Source organism: Castanea sativa, chromosome 1 (genome assembly GCF_040712315.1).
Source record: "Castanea sativa cultivar Marrone di Chiusa Pesio chromosome 1, ASM4071231v1".
NCBI lineage: Eukaryota > Viridiplantae > Streptophyta > Magnoliopsida > Fagales > Fagaceae > Castanea > Castanea sativa.
Genome location: NC_134013.1, coordinates 1,796,679 through 1,815,003, shown reverse-complemented (window position 1 = coordinate 1,815,003; position 18,325 = coordinate 1,796,679). Strand labels below are relative to the sequence as shown.

The window sequence follows — 18,325 nt, the reverse complement described above, 5'->3', positions numbered from 1 at the left end:
TGGTTATTGCACCTGATTTGGATCCCAAAATGGGAAGGGCATTGTAAGACAATATCTTTTTTTTGGTGTTTCCTTCTTTTCATTCTGGGAAAGAATTCTAATAGGAGACAACAAAACTTCATTACATTTTCACAATAAGGTGAGGTGTCAACCCACCATACGGCAGTATAAAATAAAAAATAAAATATTATAATAAAATTATAATAATCTATCATAATTCAAAATAAAAAAATTGTAAGATTTTTTGTGTCCCTAGTCTTTCATATTGAGAAAACTTATTATATACTATGATTTGTTAGTTCTCCCTTATTCTCCATTGTTAGGCTTCTTGTATAAATGATATGGGAAGGAATGATTTACATTACCTACCTACAATGTTTTGTTTGCTCGATTGTTTGTTTTTATGTTTTTTTTAATGATATTTCCTTATTATTTAGCACAAAAACATTATAATTATTGTAATAATACTTTCACATTCATCAATTATTAACATTATTTTTATCAAGCAATTATCATAATATGTTAATAGACTTATTATTATTATTGTTGTTGTTATTATTATTATTATTATTATTATTATTGTAGGGTCAATGGGTCTAGGAATATGTGTTGGGTTGGGCCAAGAGTGTTTGTTGGGCTAAAGGCCCAGTCCAAGGACATTGAATGGTCCAATGATGTAAGAATGTCAACCCACGAAGCAATACTAATAGGTAAAGAAATGATATCTAATCAAGTATATTCAAGAAGGTGATCCGAGGAAGAATATGTCCTCGACTATATATGGCCGAGGTAGGAAAAGGGTTGTCTAACGTCCAAAGACAATATTCTAGAAGATCCTATAAGTATGGGTAAGCATGGTGGATGTACAAGATAAGGAGAAGGGGTGTGAAATATCTAAGATAAAGCTGTTACCACCGTATTAAATACTCTGCAACTACTTATCTGGCCGCATTAATGGGGAAGTGATGCCTAAGCATCAGAGTTCAATCTTACATCTGCCTCCAAAGACTTCAGGAAGAGGTAGATGTGACAAGTATCTAGATCAGTAATCTGATCCATATATGGAAGATAGGGAGAAGAAAGAGGATGATATAAAAGAGAAATGAAGACGTTTAAGAGAGGAGGTCGGAGAAAACAAGAGAGAAAAGACTGTACCCATTAGCACCCATAATTGTAATCTGTCTTTGAAAGATAATATAAATCATCCTCGGCTTGTGTCTGAGGATAATTTCTATTACATAAACAATCAAGTGTGTATGATGTTGCAATCTAGCCTATCATTTTTGTTATTCAACATTACTAAAACCTAGATTTCAAGTCCACTCTCTACAAATTTCATTGTATTGGGCTATTTGGGCCTATCCCCTCTTACTGTTGGGTCTGGGTGCAAATTGTGACCTTATAATTATTATTATTATTTTCTCAACCTATAAACTAAGCTCAATGGGTTGAAATTGAGCTCTTGCTGACTTATTACTAAAAGTCTAAAAGCAAAAGGTGATCATAGTTGCCATTATGCCCAAGGTAGTGGTGGGCTTAGGGTTAGAGTTGATTGGTTGGCCAAAAGTCTCAACTCTCAAGGTATATGTGGCACACACGTGAAGATGGTTGCTAATGACAATATATATAAATGATCATAGTTGCCATTATGCCCAAGGTAGTGGTGGGCTTAGGGTTAGAGTTGATTGGTTTGCCATAGTTGACTACTTTTTCAATTTTCGATAAATTTTTTTCAAAAACGAATTTGTTAATGTATACTCTAAGAGTATACATTAACCGGACCCACATATGTTAGGTGCTGAATTTTTTGGTTATCTCAAATATTGGAATTTGTTTGGATTTTGATTCCTCAATTTTAATACTTGAACTCACCAAGGTTAAAAGTGAACTTTTAAATGGTATAAGAATTTACTAAATTTATAAGGCCAACGCACAATAATTGAGAATACTCGTACAAGAAAGAAAAAAAATTTAAGATAGACAGACAATTTATTATTTTTATTTTTAAGTGCCTTAAAAAAAAAAAAAGAGAAAAGAACTGTAGTTTTTTACTTTTTTACAGTTTTTCCTCTACCAAACTCTCACGGTAAAAACCACGAGATCTATCCAAATCCAAAGGCCATTTTTTCCCCCACTTTGTAACATCTGCACTCAAGCCCAAAGGTGCTTTCTCGCTCGGCTCCTTTGTCATTCATATATTTTATATATACTAATACTACAAATTTGAACATTTCAATTTCATTCCATTTCATTTTATTCTCACATTTCAAACACTTCCTTCCGATTCATTCAGATCTATCTTTCATCTATCCAAATCCAAATCAAATCTCCGTTTCTCTCTTTTCAAAGTTTTCGTCAAATTTCGCGGGCAGATCCATCAATCACCATGGATTTCATGAAGGTCATCGATCAAACCGTTCGAGAAATGTGAGCTCCTAACTCTTCTCCATTACGATTTTCTCAATTTCGATCCGTTTTTTTGTTTTGTTTAATTAAATCGCAAATTTCAATCTGATAAAGCTTTAATAAATCTGCTTGATATTCTCATTGAATAATTCATTGTTTTATGAAATTTTTTTTTTTTGGCGCAGAAAGAGGGAGGTGAATTTGAAGGTCTTGAAGGTTCCAGAGATGGAACAGAAGGTAAATAAAATAAATACACTCATTTTTATTTTGCTGAATTATATAATTTTGTTACGAATTATTCAATTTCCTTTACAATTTTAGATTTTTTTTTTGTTTTTTGTGAATTTAGAAATTTCATATTAGTCTCAATGATTATTACAACGAGCATTGCGTTAGTGCAATCTGCTTCTTATTCTTCATGAAAATTACGATGCGAATTTTGATGTATGATATGTTAAATCAATGTGCAATATATACTGAATTTTTTGGATTATGAATTTTGCTGTGAGTTTCACTAAGTATTATTGTAGCTGTATATTCTGGATTAAGATCGTCTAGGGTTCTTAGGTAACTCCATCGTAGAGTTCTTTAAATCCTATCCATTCATTTTGAAATGTGTGGATCGAGGTAGTAAAATGCAAAAGCCGGTCTTAAGGTGCTGAGGCCTTATATTATAATCAAGTGTTTTTGAAATGTGTTACCTAAAGAAATTAGGTCTGTTAATTGATTTCAAAATAGGATTAACATGGTTTAGGCTCTATTGATTATTCTAACAATAGGTTTTACAACAAGCTCATATATATATATATATATATATATGTATAAAACAGTGAGGCTCTCACCTTAGCGCCTTTTTCATGGCTTAAGGCGGTTGCCTTGCTTGCCTAGGCTCTAAAGGCAAGTGCCTCACTTAAGGCATCTTGCCTTAGAGGCACATCACCTCACCTCGCCTTTGACTACCATGGAATGGATCAGTGGATTATATCTTAGCGTGTTTGACAATTACCATTTTGAACTCTACCTGTGTCTGTTCTTAGTGCCATATATTTATTCGTAGCTGGTCATAAGCTTGGGAAAAGGAGGGTTGTGGTAGGTTGACGGCTAGCATGCGTAACATTTATTCACTCTTTTATGATTTATGAATGACTGTCACCATTTTGATATCTATTTAAATTATTAATGATGTGGTAAAATTCAAATTTTAAGGACTATGGTGGAGTTACCCTGAGAACCCTAGATGATTCTAATCCATATTTTCTCTAGGTGCCTTTGATTTTATCAGGTTCGAAATATTAGGCTTAACCAATTCTAGTTTTTGTATTATAAGCAAATATATAAATCATCGATCTTAACAAATTTGAGCAAAATTTGGAAGTATCAACCTTACGGTTTACGGATTTATTTGAACGTTTTGGATCTATAAGCAAATTTCACCAGTATAGGTGAAAATGGGCAAGACCATTTAAAATTAAAGGGGTGGTGTTTTATCCTTGTTGTTTTTGTGATAAAATTGAAATTGATAATATGTGTGTTTAATGGACTTATTTTATGTAATTGATCTCTGAATTCATTGCTTAAATGTCTTTGTATATTTATTAATTCAGGTTCTGGATGCAACGGATAATGAACCTTGGGGTCCTCATGGCACTGCCTTGGCAGAGATAGCACAGGCCACAAAAAAATTGTAAGTTTAAACTTGTTTATCTCTCATTCATATATTCTACTTCTAATTTTTAAGCTTGTACTGATTTCTTAAAGATCAGCTTTACTTTAACCTTACCTTATACTTTTGATATTCTTCAGTACTGAATGCCAGATGGTTATGAGTGTTCTGTGGACAAGATTGGCAGAGACTGGCAAGGACTGGCGCTATGTCTATAAGGTTAGCTTTTCTATCATTTCCATGTTATTCAATCTTGGAAGTTATATGTAATGCAAGTGACTTATCTATATTATGAACCCTGGTGGCTTATGGGCCTGAATTACCTATAATTGCTTATATATCAGGCATTGGCTGTCATAGAGTATTTGGTGGCACATGGATCTGAACGTGCAGTTGATGACATTATAGAACATACTTTCCAAATCTCTGTAAGGACTTTAGATTTTGTATAGTTTCCCATGCAATTCTCCACAATTGTACAACGAGGTTGAATGTTGTCTCACATTCTATTTGGTTTTGTTGGTAAAGTCACTCTCAAGTTTTGAATATGTTGAGCCGAATGGGAAGGATATGGGAATAAATGTGAGGAAGAAGGTGGAAGTCATTGTGTCCCTACTGAATAATAAGGAAAAAATACAAGAAGTTAGAAATAAAGCTGCTGCAAACCGTGACAAGTATGTAATGCTTCAAGAATTGAAATTACATGGTTACATCAGCTTCTAGGAATTCTGTTTTTCTTCTTCTTCTTTTTTTATTATTATTTTTCCCCCCTCAAAGAATGAACTGTTTGGATACTGCTACTCTTAGGTACGTTGGACTTTCTTCTAGTGGAATATCATTCAAATCAGGTTCAGCTTCATATGGTAGTAGCAGCTATGGAAGTAGTGATTGGCGTGGAAGTGGTACAAGAGATGGTGATAGTTTCAGGGACAGTTATAGAGATAGGGATCAATGTGGAGAAGAGAAGTATGAGAAGAAATCAAGTCGTGGGGCCATCAGTGAGAATCAGGGAAATGCTTATAAGAAAGGTTCTACACGCAATGGCAGGTATGAAGTTCACATCTGTTCCTGATATGCTGCCAATTTTTAATAAATTTTGTAGATGTTAGTTTTCAAGACTCTGAAAATTATGTTGAATAAAACATAGTTTTAATTACCTATGGATGGCTACCACTCTCCCCTCCCCCCCACCATCTGCAGTGTCATGCTCGTACAAACAAACATTAACACATTTGCATCTGTACTTGTTAAATTCTTTTGCTATTTTGCTGATTTTAGATCATTTGTCTTGTAGTAACGCTCAAGACAAAATATCCTCTAAGGCATCAAAGTCATCAACTAAATCAAATGCCTTTGATAAGTACGGTTCAATTCCCTCTCAAACTTCAAGGGCCCCTTCAAATAACGATGACGATGAATTTGATGATTTTGATCCACGTGGAACTTCCAATACTAGTATGTATCTGTAATGACTTGTTTTCCATGGTACAGCTGTTAATGTATGTTATGAAAAAAGTCATAAAATAAGTCACATGCTTTCTAGTGTACTTTGGCATTTTGATTTTTTAGCTTGTGTCTACAATAAGCATATCAGGCGTCTTATTATGGTGAAATATTTCATACCATATCAAATAAATCACTCACTCTTCCACAGCCTGCTGATATGTCGACTGAATATAAAAAAACAGATTGCCTTTGAGGCCTATTTCAGATAGTTCTTAACTTGCTCTTGTACTAAGTTGATTGTGGAGGTGCTTGTAAAAAACAAATCATGGAACAAGAAGGAAGAAATAAATTGGTAGCATGATTTTTTTTGGGTATCGCAGAAGGAATGAAAGAAAATTCCACCAAGTCATCTGGGAATTTATTCCTCAATTATTAAGTAGTTAATTGATAGGCATTTTCCTATGGAGAATGTGCCATAAGATTGAAGAGGACATGGGCTTGACACACTGACCAAAATTTGGAAAAAGAGAGAAAGCAAAAACCGGTGCTTCTCAATCCTCTCTCTCTCTCTCTCATCACTTCGGCCACTCAAATTGACTATTGCCCAATCAGATTTGCACCACTCAAAGCTCATCAGTTCTCATCCATGCTCATCACTACTGCACTTGTCAAGAATCTCTCTTGAGTCATGCCTTTGCCACATACTGGTCTATAAAATGGGGACATTTGCTTTTCTTTTTTTTTTTTGCTTAAATAAACATTATATATATGAGACAAGGCTTGAATGATTATCTTTATGCATGGATGTGTCAGAAACTTGCATGTGCCATAGAATCCTGGTGTGTGTGTTGCCTTGTGCCTTATTAGTGTATTACATTGTGTGTTCGAGTTTTTGAATTCTTTTCCCATAACTTAACAGTTACATTATTAATTGTTTCTGCTATCATGAATCTTGATTCTACTTCATCATATGCACAAACTTTTCAAAAGTAATGATAATAATTTTGAACTAGTGCCCTTTATTTGTTAATACTTAATAGCATGTTTATTAATTTTACATATGTATTGTTTTATGCTTTTTGACAGAGGCTCCTGCTGGAAGCTCTAACCAGGTGGATCTGTTTGGAGAAAGTTTGGTTGGTGACCTCTTGGATGCTCCAACATCTGTTCCCACAGAAAATCCTGCTGTGAATAGCAGTTCATCAGAGGTTGATCTATTTGCAGATGCAGATTTTGTATCAGCATCACCCCATGTAGATAAGGCACCAAGTTCTCAAACTCAGGTCAGGCACCCTGTTATCTCTATTTATAAAAATATATTTTTTATGTAGAAAATGCTCAAATTTTTATTTTACAGTTTTTGTATGTAACGTAGGCTGCGTTTGGTTCGGCAGTAAATGGTTTCCGGGTGTAAAATGATTTCAGCTGAAAACATTTTTGGGAAAAGAAAATATTTTTAGGTGTTTGGTAACATTTGAAAAAATACTTTGAAAAATATTTTCAGGTGTTTGGTTGTCATCTTGAAAATATTATAGAAAATACATTTTGTATTTGTTGCTCACATTTTCTCAACTTCCAAACAAATATCATTTCCTGATCTAGAACAACAAAACCCAAAAAAAAAAACTCATCAAATTTTCTCAATGAAGCACAACAAAACCCAAAAATAAAAAAAAGCTCATCATCAAAAACCAAATCCGGTCAGAGAGAACGAAGACAGAGAGAGAGAGAGAGGCGACTGGCGATGGCGAAGGGGAGATCGCGCCGGCGTGGTGCGGCGATGGCGAAGGGGAGATCGCGCCGGCGCGGTGCGGCGATGGCGAAGGCGAGATCGCGCGGCGCGGCGACTGGCGATGGCGAAGGCGAGATCGCGCGGCGCTGGCGATGGCGAAGGGGAGATCGCGCCGGCGCGGCGATGGCGATGGCGATGGCGAAGGCGAAGGCGTGATCTCGCCGGCGCGGGTTGGGGCACGATCTCGCCGGCGCGGTCTGGGTGCTCTCTCTCTCTCTTCGTGCTCTGTGTCTTTGTTTCTTCGTGCTCTCTCTCTCTCTCTTCGTGCTCTGTGTGATAATTTTCTGGAAAATTTCAATTTGAAGGTAAAATAGACATGGAAAACGTTTTCCGGGTGGGGAGGGTTTATTTTCCAGTCAATGGGTTTGATTTTCCGTTTGACCAAAATTTTCGGTGTTGCCAAACACCCGCAAATGCCGAAAACATTTTCCGGAATTACTTTACCGTCGAAACAAACGCACCCGTAGCCTTGTACACCTTGATAATTGAATTTAGTGTTTCCTATTGTATTACTTTGTTTTGGAATTTGGGCAGAAGAATTATGTGGTATGGATCTTCATGTCAGTTTCTTTTCCTTATACTTGAGATTAGTGTAGTTTCTATCAGTCAGCTTAAAAGCCAAGTATTTGAAATGGTCTTTAGTTCCTTTGACACTGTAAATTTCCAGTAATTGGTGAATCTACTGTCATTTTCATTTGGTGTACTTGAGATGGTTAACGTGCACCTGAGGGCAAATTGAAGGTGTTTTTTTGCTGCAAACAATTAACTGTAGCCTTAAATTACTGATAATAACTGTTAATTTACTTTTACTCATCAAAAAAAAAAAAAAAAACTGATTATAACTTTATTTTGGGATTCCTTATGAGTGAAGCTCTAGTGGTGCTACACTTGTTTTTTGGCAATAGATTTATCTGGAACGAGTACTTTACTAATATGGGTATTTTCATTCTGTGTGTCTCTTGGATAATTTTTCTTGGAATAAGTATTAAAATAATTTAAAGGATAATTATTCTTAACTCACAATAGGTTGTTTCTGGTTTCACTTTTCTCACTGAATTTACTTTCCATTCTGAAGTTTCAAAACAGTGGACCTGCACCACCAATCTGCAGTTAGAAAAAAGTAACTGGTGACAATCCTGCTCCTGTAATGGTTTTAGTGATTTTTTCACTGCAGTTGTCCCTTATTTTCTATTTGGTGATATTTTAACCCTCCCATTTTATCCAGTGATGCCAAGTAAATATAGTTTTGAGAGAGAGAGAGAGAGAGAGAGAGAGAGATTTATCTATCGAATTGGGTTGGCCAGGTGAAATTTTATTAAACTTGCCACCAATCCAACTGAAACACTTTTAAACATCTACATCCAATTTTTGACCAATCCAACTGACTGAAATTGTCTGCAACCCTTCGGTTCTGTTCAGGTCAGTTGGGTGGATTGGTTTGACTGGGTGTTTGATCACCCCTAGATAGAGGGCTATAAACTTATATTGCCATATTTTGGAAACTTTAGTAGGGCACTCTATGCTTTAATGAGGGGGAGGGTGTAGTAAAATGAAATGAGCCCCTAACTAATGGGGGATAAAGTGTAATTTATCCTTATTAAAAGAAAGCATGAGCAAACATGTAGAAAATATTTGAATTGTCATTTCTTAATCCTTAAAAGCAATTAATTAGCTGTAGGAAAGACAGAGGGTGTATGCTTTCTCCTCTAGGAGCCAATGAATGACCCCTTTCTTCTGCATTAACAAATGTTATTACCTTTTCTACAGACTGAGGTTGATCTATTTGCTTCCCAACCGGCAATGACTTCGTCAGTATCTCCCACAGTTGATCTTTTTGCGGTCCCTGATCCAGTTGTGCAGGCAGAAGTTAAAGCTCCAAATCCTGCACCAACAAATATTGACATTGTTGATCCCTTTGCTGCTGTTCCGCTTAACAGTTTTGATGGATCTGATTTATTTGGTGCATTCACTTCTCAATCTGATTCAGTATCTTCAGAACCCGCAAAGAATGATGTCATTGATGGAAGCCTTAATAATTTGGGTGGAAAATCTTCAGTAGAGACTCAACCCAAGAAGGATGCTTTCCAGGTGAAGTCTGGAATTTGGGCAGATTCACTAAGCCGTGGGCTGATTGATCTTAATATAGCTGCTCGTAAGTGTGTTTCTCAACTACAAAAATTACCTTCCCATTGTGTATTTCACTTGCATGTGTTCTTATATGAGCATTGATTTATGAACTTGCGCCATTCATGCGTATTCATTTAAATTTGCTTGCAGCCAAGAAGGTATCCCTGGTAGATGTTGGCATTGTGGGTGGATTGACTGATGGATCAGATGAAAGGGAAAAGGGGCCCCCAACTTCATTTTACATGGGGAGAGCAATGGGGTCGGGATCGGGTCTTGGTAAATCTGGGTTCACATCTTCACAGGCAGTGGGTGATAACGACATCTTCTCAAGCCTTGGCGGCCAACAATACCAATATGGTGGCTTCCAGAAGTGATGTTTTTCCTTCCTCATTTATGCTCTTTTTCATGTTTTCTTTCAATATTCTTATGCATAATTGGCAGGTATATTGGAAATCATTGAACATTTTGGATTTGTTTATATATTATTATATATACATTGAACAATATTAAGATCTGAGAGAATGTATGACCGATTGCAACATGGCTTCGTTCATTCCTTGTGAAGTCTACCAAGTTTGTTTGGTGACTTTTATTTTGACAGTTACAAGAGACCTACTTAGACCCTGACAATAATATCATGAAATTCCCAAATGAAGCCATACTGATACTCGCAGTAAGTCCCATTTTGTAATTTTATTCAAGCCACAAACTGCAAAAGAACTTGCCAGCCTGCAGTCAGTGCCGTTTGATCAAGCAGCGACAACGACTTATTTGCAGCCACTGGTTCATCCCCTGATCGAACACTCTAATTAATACTTCTCAAAATTTTGTTATTAAACAGACGTGGAATGAAGGATTAAACTGAAAACCCAAAGCTGTTGGCCTATTAACCTAAGAATCTGAGTTAATTAAAATGGTTCTAATTTGATTTTCTTAGAGCTGAGTTAGTTATAAAAGAACGATTTAGATTTGTTTTTTAAGAATTTTGCACCAAAGCCCCCATCACTGATTTAACCACTGGGCATGTTATGGAATTTATTTCGTTTGCCTCCAGTAACAACAAAATGGACGGTATAAAGTGCAGCAGCTTCTAAACTGAGTAAATAAGATTTTTCACAAACATTGAGCAGCAAAGTCTCCATGTTAATCCTCCCCCTAACCACCCCAGTAATGAAGAGAGAAGAAAAAGGCTATTATTGTAAAGATGAAGTTCATCTGTTCAAGAAAAGCACAACATATGTTTCTTAGTAATTTTCCAGCATTCTGCCCCTTAACATGGCTTCCGCTTTCCTCACCTGCCTCACTGGTCCAATGATGAAAACCTACAAGTGATAACCAAAAAAATCAGGAATTTGTATGGCGGGAAGTTCACAATTTTCAAATCAATTCCAAAAAAGAAAAAAATTCCATACTGAGCCGGTAAATAATAAAGCTGTTCCAAATTTCGTAAGTACTAAGATTTGCTAGCTATTCTCAATTACACCAAATTGCAACTCGTTTGTTTACACGTTGCCCCACTCAGGTTATCTCTCCCTCCCTTTTTTTAGATTCTAATATATTCCATACCAAGCAGACTAATTTCATTGGCTTAATGTTTATATCCAGATCTAGCAAACTCCATGGATGCAATTGCTCAATTAAACAACCATGAGCACGATTGATGTGAGCTAAACAACAATTTTTGGATTCATGAATTGGGGTTGGAACAATTTTAAACTAAGGAATGAACAAAAATAAGATTATGAAAGAATTGGAACTTGGAAGTACATGGAGAAAACAAATCAGCAAAGGTTTCTAGAGATTGTAAATGATTTGGTTGCAGTAACATTATGCAATTTTGAATTTTGAGGGAGAGAATGAGAGAAGCAATGATGTCATTCTTTCTGGACCATTAAAGACAAAATTAAAAACTTAACAAGTCAAATTCAGTATGCCAAGCATCATCATCAGCTTGTCACGAAGAAAGACTAACCTTGTCAGGTGGGCCCTTAGCACCTCCAATGAGAATTTCCGCACTGCAAAAAATGCATTAGATGTAAAGAACCAAAAGAAAAAAGAAAACAAAAGAAAATAAAAAGGGGGGAAGAGAAAGAGAGAAATACTTGCAAGATTCCTTGATTGACAAAATGGTAACTCCTTTTCTCCCAATAACACGTCCCATCTTTCCTGGGGGAACATCAAGCACTGAAAGGATTTCTTCCTCCGGAGCATGGTCCATTATGATATTCTCTATAAAGATTGGTACTGGATTAGTATTCAATTAAAGTGTATAGTACTTACATTCAAACAGAAATTTCATCATTGCATTCTACAAACAAAACCCCTCCAACACCAAAACTACCCATCTCTCTGACCACATCCCAAACCTCTAAACTCTAAAGCTTCCCCCAATGTCATCCTCTGCCAGGTAGAGTAACTTACCTGGCACCTTTTCTTCTTCCTATCCCCATTCTGCCTACCAGCAGCCGGGAATTGCAATCCAAAATTTCTTCAACCTTTCTCAAGGATTCAACATATTTGCAAAAGTTCAGGTATCGAACAATATGGACTGATACATTCATTACAATTCCTACAATATGCAGCATGAATTGCTCAATAGGGCCAATACATGAGCCTCCCCTCTAGAAACATACGATTCAATAATTTTTTCTCTTACCAATTCGATCTGTATCTGATTATATAAATCGCATATCATCTGATACCAATAACCATGCAGCCAATTGCTTAGTGGCAGATTCCCAACAGGAAAAAGGAAGAAGTTCTGGTAAGCCATAAGGGGTTTACTGTTCATACCAAAATTTTCTAAAAACTCTAAACTGGAATTGTGTATATTTATCCTTCAAGTAGGGGCTTTTAAGCATATAAATAACTCACCATTTTCTTGAATCATAGGCTCACATATGTGCACCATTCTTATTGAGTAATTCTATCTTGTTCGACGTTTAAGAAGAATATCCGTGACACAACATTATTTGAAATCAAAAAATAAAATCTGGAAAAATAAATTATCAACGCCAAAGAAGATTATAAACACAGCAATATAAAATATGTCATGCAATTCATATTATAAGCACCTGGAATGGGGGGAAGAGATGGCCAATCAGCATGATCATTATCATTAATACAAAAACATCGGCAATACAGAGCACCACGAACTGCAAGATACCATAAGGATCGTTGATTTAATTTCTCCATCATCTTGTGATAGATGTAGAGGAGAAAGCGGACATCATCGGCAGCCGCACGGACCATCAGTTCTGATAATGGTCTGTAAGTCCAGAATTTAGGGTCCTATAAACAAAATGGAAGATAAATATTATTCAACAGTCACTGCTACTTGGAAGACATTTTTTTAAGAATATTGTAGCAAAGCAAATTACAAGCTTATGCACAGAATTCTCTTTGGCCATCTCCAGAAAAGGACATGACTACACTGATGCAGTTCTCATCATTTTTAAGGCACTCAATGGTAAAAATTAATGATGATAATTTTTCTTTATTTATTTATTTATTATTATTTGTTCTTTAATTTTTCATGAATACCTTGATGATGATGATAATTAACAAGAAAAAGACTCCACTTTCTATCGTTAATTTGATTTTTTTTATTTTATTTTTTTAAGCCAAGAGCCATGTGGTTCACTGTTAGAGCCATGCAGTTCACTGTTCACTGTTACCTTGATGTAATTCTAGTCACATGAATTTTTTCATTCACCGATTTGTTTATGTTTAATCAATCATTCAATAATCTGTTTAAAAAATCATAAAAAATGAAAACGAATCCAAACCAAACGCAAACATAGAGGTGACTAAAAAAAAAAAATTCCACAACAATAATAAGATGTTAAACTAACCTGCCTTAGGAGGACTCGGACTTCTTCCTTCTCAAGATAAGATATACCTACATTCAAAAATTGAAAGTAAAAACCAAGGCAATACAGAGGATTCAACTCAATGCAATAGTCCAAATTCAATAGCACAAACCCCCATGTTCAAAAAAAAAAAAAAAAAAAACTAATTAAATCTAGAGAACACATAAACGAAGGGAAAAAAGGCACTCAGATCTGTCTAGTCATAAATTTTTAGTGAAATACTTTTAACAGCTCTACTACATATTCAACTTTACTTTGTGATAGATCAGCTTAATATGTGATTTATCCCAATGCTCAGATCTAGTAATTATGGGGCATCAAATCACTGCACACCACATCAAGGTACTAATTATATATATAATTTTACACATATCAACAAAATGAGGTATATCCAAAGCCAAGGATTCAATACCCACCAGGTGCATCTAACTAACCAATAAAAATAAAATGTATATCCAAAAAAGGCATTTTCACCCTGCCTTTCTCAAAGCATGAAAGCATTCATTTTGAGTATAAATGAACAAATTATATCATTGTAAAAGGGCGATGTTACATGGAGAACCTCTAACTTAAAAAACAAAATGGAATGCATCCACCTGATTTTTCTGTTTTCTTTAATAAAAATCAGAATTCTGATAAATGATGCAATTAGGACAGAAAATCCACCTAAAAAAAAGAAAAAAGAGACCAAAGTTTTGGTTCAATGAACACCAACACTAGAAAATATATTGAAACCAACCTACATCCTTCAGCTACTACTAAAGACCTTATAAATCAAGGCAATGTTAAAGGCCACTGAGGTTCATTTTCCCTAGCAAAGAAACAAAAGGAATACTTCCAACCTAAAGAAAATCTTAAGGAAGAAACTGTGGGTTGACAGGTGTTGGGAGGTCAGTTACATGCCCATTTTCAAATATGAGACAGGAATAGAGTTGTGGCTGAACTCTGATATTCGTAAGGGCATCTATTGTTGTTGGGTGGATGAAAGCAAAATACTACTACCTTGTAAAACAATTGAAGCCCCATATTCCTGGGTTGACCCACAAACTTAAAAGCCAGTGAATAATCTTTTACCAGAAATAGTGAGTAAGATATAAGGTATTCCAATTTCATTTGCAATCCTGAAACCTATGAAGCCATTTTCTTCAAGTTTCTTTCTTCTTCTTTTTTTTTTTTTTTTTGGTGGGGTGGGGTGGATTCTAGGTTTGCTATTTACCCACTCTACAATATTAGCCACCTCTCTACCATAGCAATGCACCACCCAACCACATTACCACCAAAAATGCTTGAAATCATAATTTAACATGAGAATCTTACAGAATGGACCCATGAGAAACTTCCAGCAAGCATGAAATCATTTCTTCTAAAAGAATTTAGCTAAAGATGTAAAGCTTAATGACCAGAAAAACAAAAATCCAAATGGATACCACGACACATATAGTACCACAATAACGTGGATCTGCAAGGAGGCCAACAAATGATATATAGTCATCTGGTGATCTTCTCCGCCCTTCTTGCTCCTCTATCAATGAATAAGCAATCTGGATACCAAACAAAGGAAAAGGGCAACATCAAATTACTTTACAGAGCATGAGCACCTCTAAATCAATAAAATTTGTACTTCAATATAAAAATGTTTTCCAATGGAAAATCCAGAGGGGGGAGGGGGGTGGGGGGGGAGTTGTTAAGTACAAAATACAGTCACTTTAAGTTTAGATTTAAGATAAGAACACCAGCTTAAATCAGTTAGTGATCTCTTAGAAGTTCTAGTGTTTAAAACATAACTGCATTAGTACGTCAACCCTTGTTAAAAGGTGGTTACTCTGCAGGATCAAGCCTAACGAAGCAAGCCATTAGTCATGGGTAGATCAAATCAACAGAAAAAAAGCTAAAAGAAGATACAAAAAATATTTTTCTTTGTCATGTTAAACCAATCAATATGTTCTCAAGCTCAAGATCACTCCTTAAAAATGGTTTTCAGGCTTTTCCCAATGGAGCCAACTCCAGCAGTAGCCATTAAACTGTGGAATTATTACTTCAAAAGCTGACAGTCAAACTGAACCATCTGGATGCAGATAGAGTAGTATTTCTAAAGTAAATAAGCAAATTAAGGACAAAATCATGTAAACGCTAAAATATTTGCTACAATAACAGGTATCAACAAATGGCAATAGTAAAAGGCAAAGCAGATAAAAAGAAAGACAGGCCTGGTCAATTTTGTAAGTCCTGTGATTCAAACAATGGCTAACCCAACACCTCACACAGAGCTCAACCCCTCCCCACTACATAAATAAAGTACAAAATTTTTTGGAGGTTATCTAAATCAAGTTATATATATGTCCTAAGCTGGACATTTAATAGCTCATCAACTTATAACAAGGAATCTAGATGACAAATAAAAGAAGTCAATGATATTTTGGCAAGAAATAACTATTCACCTGGGTATCCACCACATTGTTCAACTTGATGCCAAATTGAAAATACAAAGCCTACAAAATAAGAATAAATTAAGGAATGGAAATAATATCTTTAATGAGGGGTTGATTGACACATGATCAGATGCAGAAGTATGCAAATCAATTAGAGACCTCACTATCTCGTTTGCAATCGTGAACAACTTTTGTGATGAAACTAGACTCAAGTGCAGGCTTACAGGCTCTCATAAGCATCTCTCCACCCTGGCTGGCATCGACCAGATATATAGCATCCGAAAATGCAAGCTGTCAATAGAACTTCTAATGATTAATTAACAATAAGGAAAATTGAGGATATAAAGGTAAATTGAGAAATTTAGAATTCAATTCCATAAAATTAGAACCCACACACACACATATATAAAGAGAAAAACCAGCATCTGAACACACGCATAGTGCGTGTGAAGAGACTACTAGTAGCACTCTTAATGTGAACAATATCTATATATATATATATATATGCACATATAATTCATTATACAGAGTATGATAATGCCATCTGAATTAAACAGTAAAAACAAATTCATTTTACCTGCATGATACAGAGAGTTCCATGGCGACAAAGGTTGACACCTTCACAATCAAAACCAATGACTAACTGATTTTCGGGCGATGGCTCCAAAAATTCAGCAGGAAGTTGAGATGCATCGGTGACAATATGGATAGGAACCAATTTTAAGTTGGCTTCATGATCCAAGGGCTTGTCGGCTAAAATAAACAAAATAAGTAATTCAATCATAATAAAAAAAAATTCAGCATTGGTATTTAAATTCTTCACTTATTGAGATCTATCTCCGTGCACAAAAAACACACACACGAAAACAAAAACACAAAAACAAAATAATAAAAATATTTTATTACTCAGCTTGCTAACGTTATAATTTGATTTACAAGGTCAAAGCACTAATAGCACTACCTGATGACTATGCCTGTGTGAAAACAAAAAAATTGGTATTCAAATTCTTCAGTTATCGAGACCTATCTTTGCACACAAAACATGCACACACATACAACAAACACAAAGACAAAAAAAAGTTACAATTCAGCATTGGTATTCAAATTCTTTACTTATTGAGATCTATCATCGCGAACAAAACACGCACATACATACATACACACACAAAAACACAAAACCAAAAACAAAAACAAAAAAAAATAAAAATATTCTCTATTACTCAGCTTGCTAACGTTATAATTTGATTTCTAAGATCAAAGCACTGATAGCACTAAAATAGGATTATGTGAGAGCTACAGAAAGAAATGAGGAATTGCAGTGGAAAATCAAATCGACAATGAGCAAAATCAAGAGAATTACTCAACCTATTGCGAAAATATAAGCTACGCTTTCAGCTAACGTAAAGTAAATTTAAGTTAGAAATTCATTTCTGACGCATAAAGGCACCGTGTTTGGTTACCTAGAAAATGACGAAAAATAGAGAAAAACAAAACACAAATTTGAACTACACGTTCAATTCCGTATCCGGCGACTAGACAAACCGTCCAAATGACTCTATCGAGTTTCCGAGAGAAGAATTCTCCGCGATCGGAAACTGTAGTTTTCTCACGCTTTCCATTTCCGCATTTTCTCGCCAGCCAAACAGAGCATAAGAGAAAGAGAAGAAAAAGAAAAAAAAACAAACGCACACGCTCACAATTCCAAAACAAGAACAATAACAATAATAGCAGAAGCGGATCAAATTGCAAGAACAAAAAATCAAATGAACACTGTACAATATATATAGGCCTAGAAGAATTATTCACTGAAAAAAAAAATTAGAGAGAGAAATGGAAATAGAAATTTGAATTGAGAGAGAGAGAGAGACCTGAGTCAGAGTCTGGGGGCAGAGGAATGTGAGTCTGATGTGGAGAAGGAGGAGAAGAGGCCATATGATCGGACCAGCCAAGTTTTACTCTGCACACTTTGGGGGGTTTTATACTCCAAAATGTCTTTTGGTTTTTGCTTTTTTTGGGTTATGCTCCTGTGCGGAAGGCTATATAGTATTTTGCTTTTTCACATCTCAGATATTTTAGAGTAGAGTAGTGCTGGTGACACATTTTTGCCAAAAATGTGTCACCATCACACTTTACCGATTATAATTCATCACGCGGCGAGTTGTGGTACAAATAGAGGTGGCAAAATTTGACACGACTCGCGAACCCGACACGATACGACACGAAATTAGCAGGTTATGGGTTGAGGCTTAACAGGTTCGTGTCATATTCGGGTTGACACGGCTAACCCGTTTAATAAATGGGTTGGGTTAGTGTTGAACACATAGAACCCGTTTGACCCATCTGACCCGTTTAATTAAATGATATTTTACCAATATACCCTTCAAACTCTAGGTATATAAACTTATTAGTTGTTGTGATTTATTTTCTTTGACATATTGTGATTGATTATTTGTGATATTGGGATATGCTTTAATTTTGAATGATTATTTGTGATGCGATTCTTGCAGTTACTCGTTAGTTCTGAATTTTATATTAAAAAATATTTATTTGTTTGTTTTTTCATTAATTTTTATTTTTCATTTTGATAAAA

At 35.4% G+C, this 18,325-nt stretch overlaps 2 protein-coding genes across 2 annotated transcripts; one reads left to right on the top strand and one right to left on the bottom strand.

The window, feature by feature from the left end:
• Positions 1–2,123: 2,123 nt before the first annotated feature.
• On the top strand, positions 2,124–9,975 carry LOC142622319 (clathrin interactor EPSIN 1). Its single transcript, XM_075795769.1, has 11 exons — positions 2,124–2,427; positions 2,592–2,643; positions 4,011–4,090; positions 4,210–4,288; positions 4,414–4,497; positions 4,598–4,743; positions 4,877–5,116; positions 5,364–5,524; positions 6,602–6,798; positions 9,075–9,459; positions 9,585–9,975. The coding sequence occupies exons 1-11, from the start codon at positions 2,387–2,389 to the stop codon at positions 9,806–9,808; spliced, it is 1,689 nt and encodes a 562-aa protein (XP_075651884.1). The 5' UTR covers positions 2,124–2,386; the 3' UTR covers positions 9,809–9,975.
• A 526-nt stretch (positions 9,976–10,501) lies between these two features.
• LOC142622320 (uncharacterized) lies at positions 10,502–17,756 on the bottom strand. Its single transcript, XM_075795770.1, has 10 exons — positions 17,604–17,756; positions 16,313–16,488; positions 15,895–16,026; positions 15,745–15,795; positions 14,751–14,847; positions 13,289–13,335; positions 12,509–12,725; positions 11,537–11,663; positions 11,407–11,449; positions 10,502–10,756 (listed from the first exon to the last, which is right to left on the bottom strand). The coding sequence occupies exons 1-10, from the start codon at positions 17,665–17,667 to the stop codon at positions 10,679–10,681; spliced, it is 1,032 nt and encodes a 343-aa protein (XP_075651885.1). The 5' UTR covers positions 17,668–17,756; the 3' UTR covers positions 10,502–10,678.
• Between the last annotated feature and the right edge of the window lie 569 nt (positions 17,757–18,325).

Coding starts and splice junctions, on each gene's coding strand:
- LOC142622320 (XM_075795770.1), bottom strand. CDS start 17,667: ATGGCCTCTTCTCCTCCTTCTCCACATCAGACTCACATTCCTCTGCCC. Junction 15,796..15,894: donor ATTGCAAACGAGATAGTGAG/GTCTCTAATTGA, acceptor CTTATTTTGTAG/GCTTTGTATTTTCAATTTGG. Junction 13,336..14,750: donor TGCAGATCCACGTTATTGTG/GTACTATATGTG, acceptor TTTTGAATGTAG/GTATATCTTATCTTGAGAAG.
- LOC142622319 (XM_075795769.1), top strand. CDS start 2,387: ATGGATTTCATGAAGGTCATCGATCAAACCGTTCGAGAAAT. Junction 5,117..5,363: donor GGTTCTACACGCAATGGCAG/GTATGAAGTTCA, acceptor TTTGTCTTGTAG/TAACGCTCAAGACAAAATAT. Junction 9,460..9,584: donor TGATCTTAATATAGCTGCTC/GTAAGTGTGTTT, acceptor ATTTGCTTGCAG/CCAAGAAGGTATCCCTGGTA.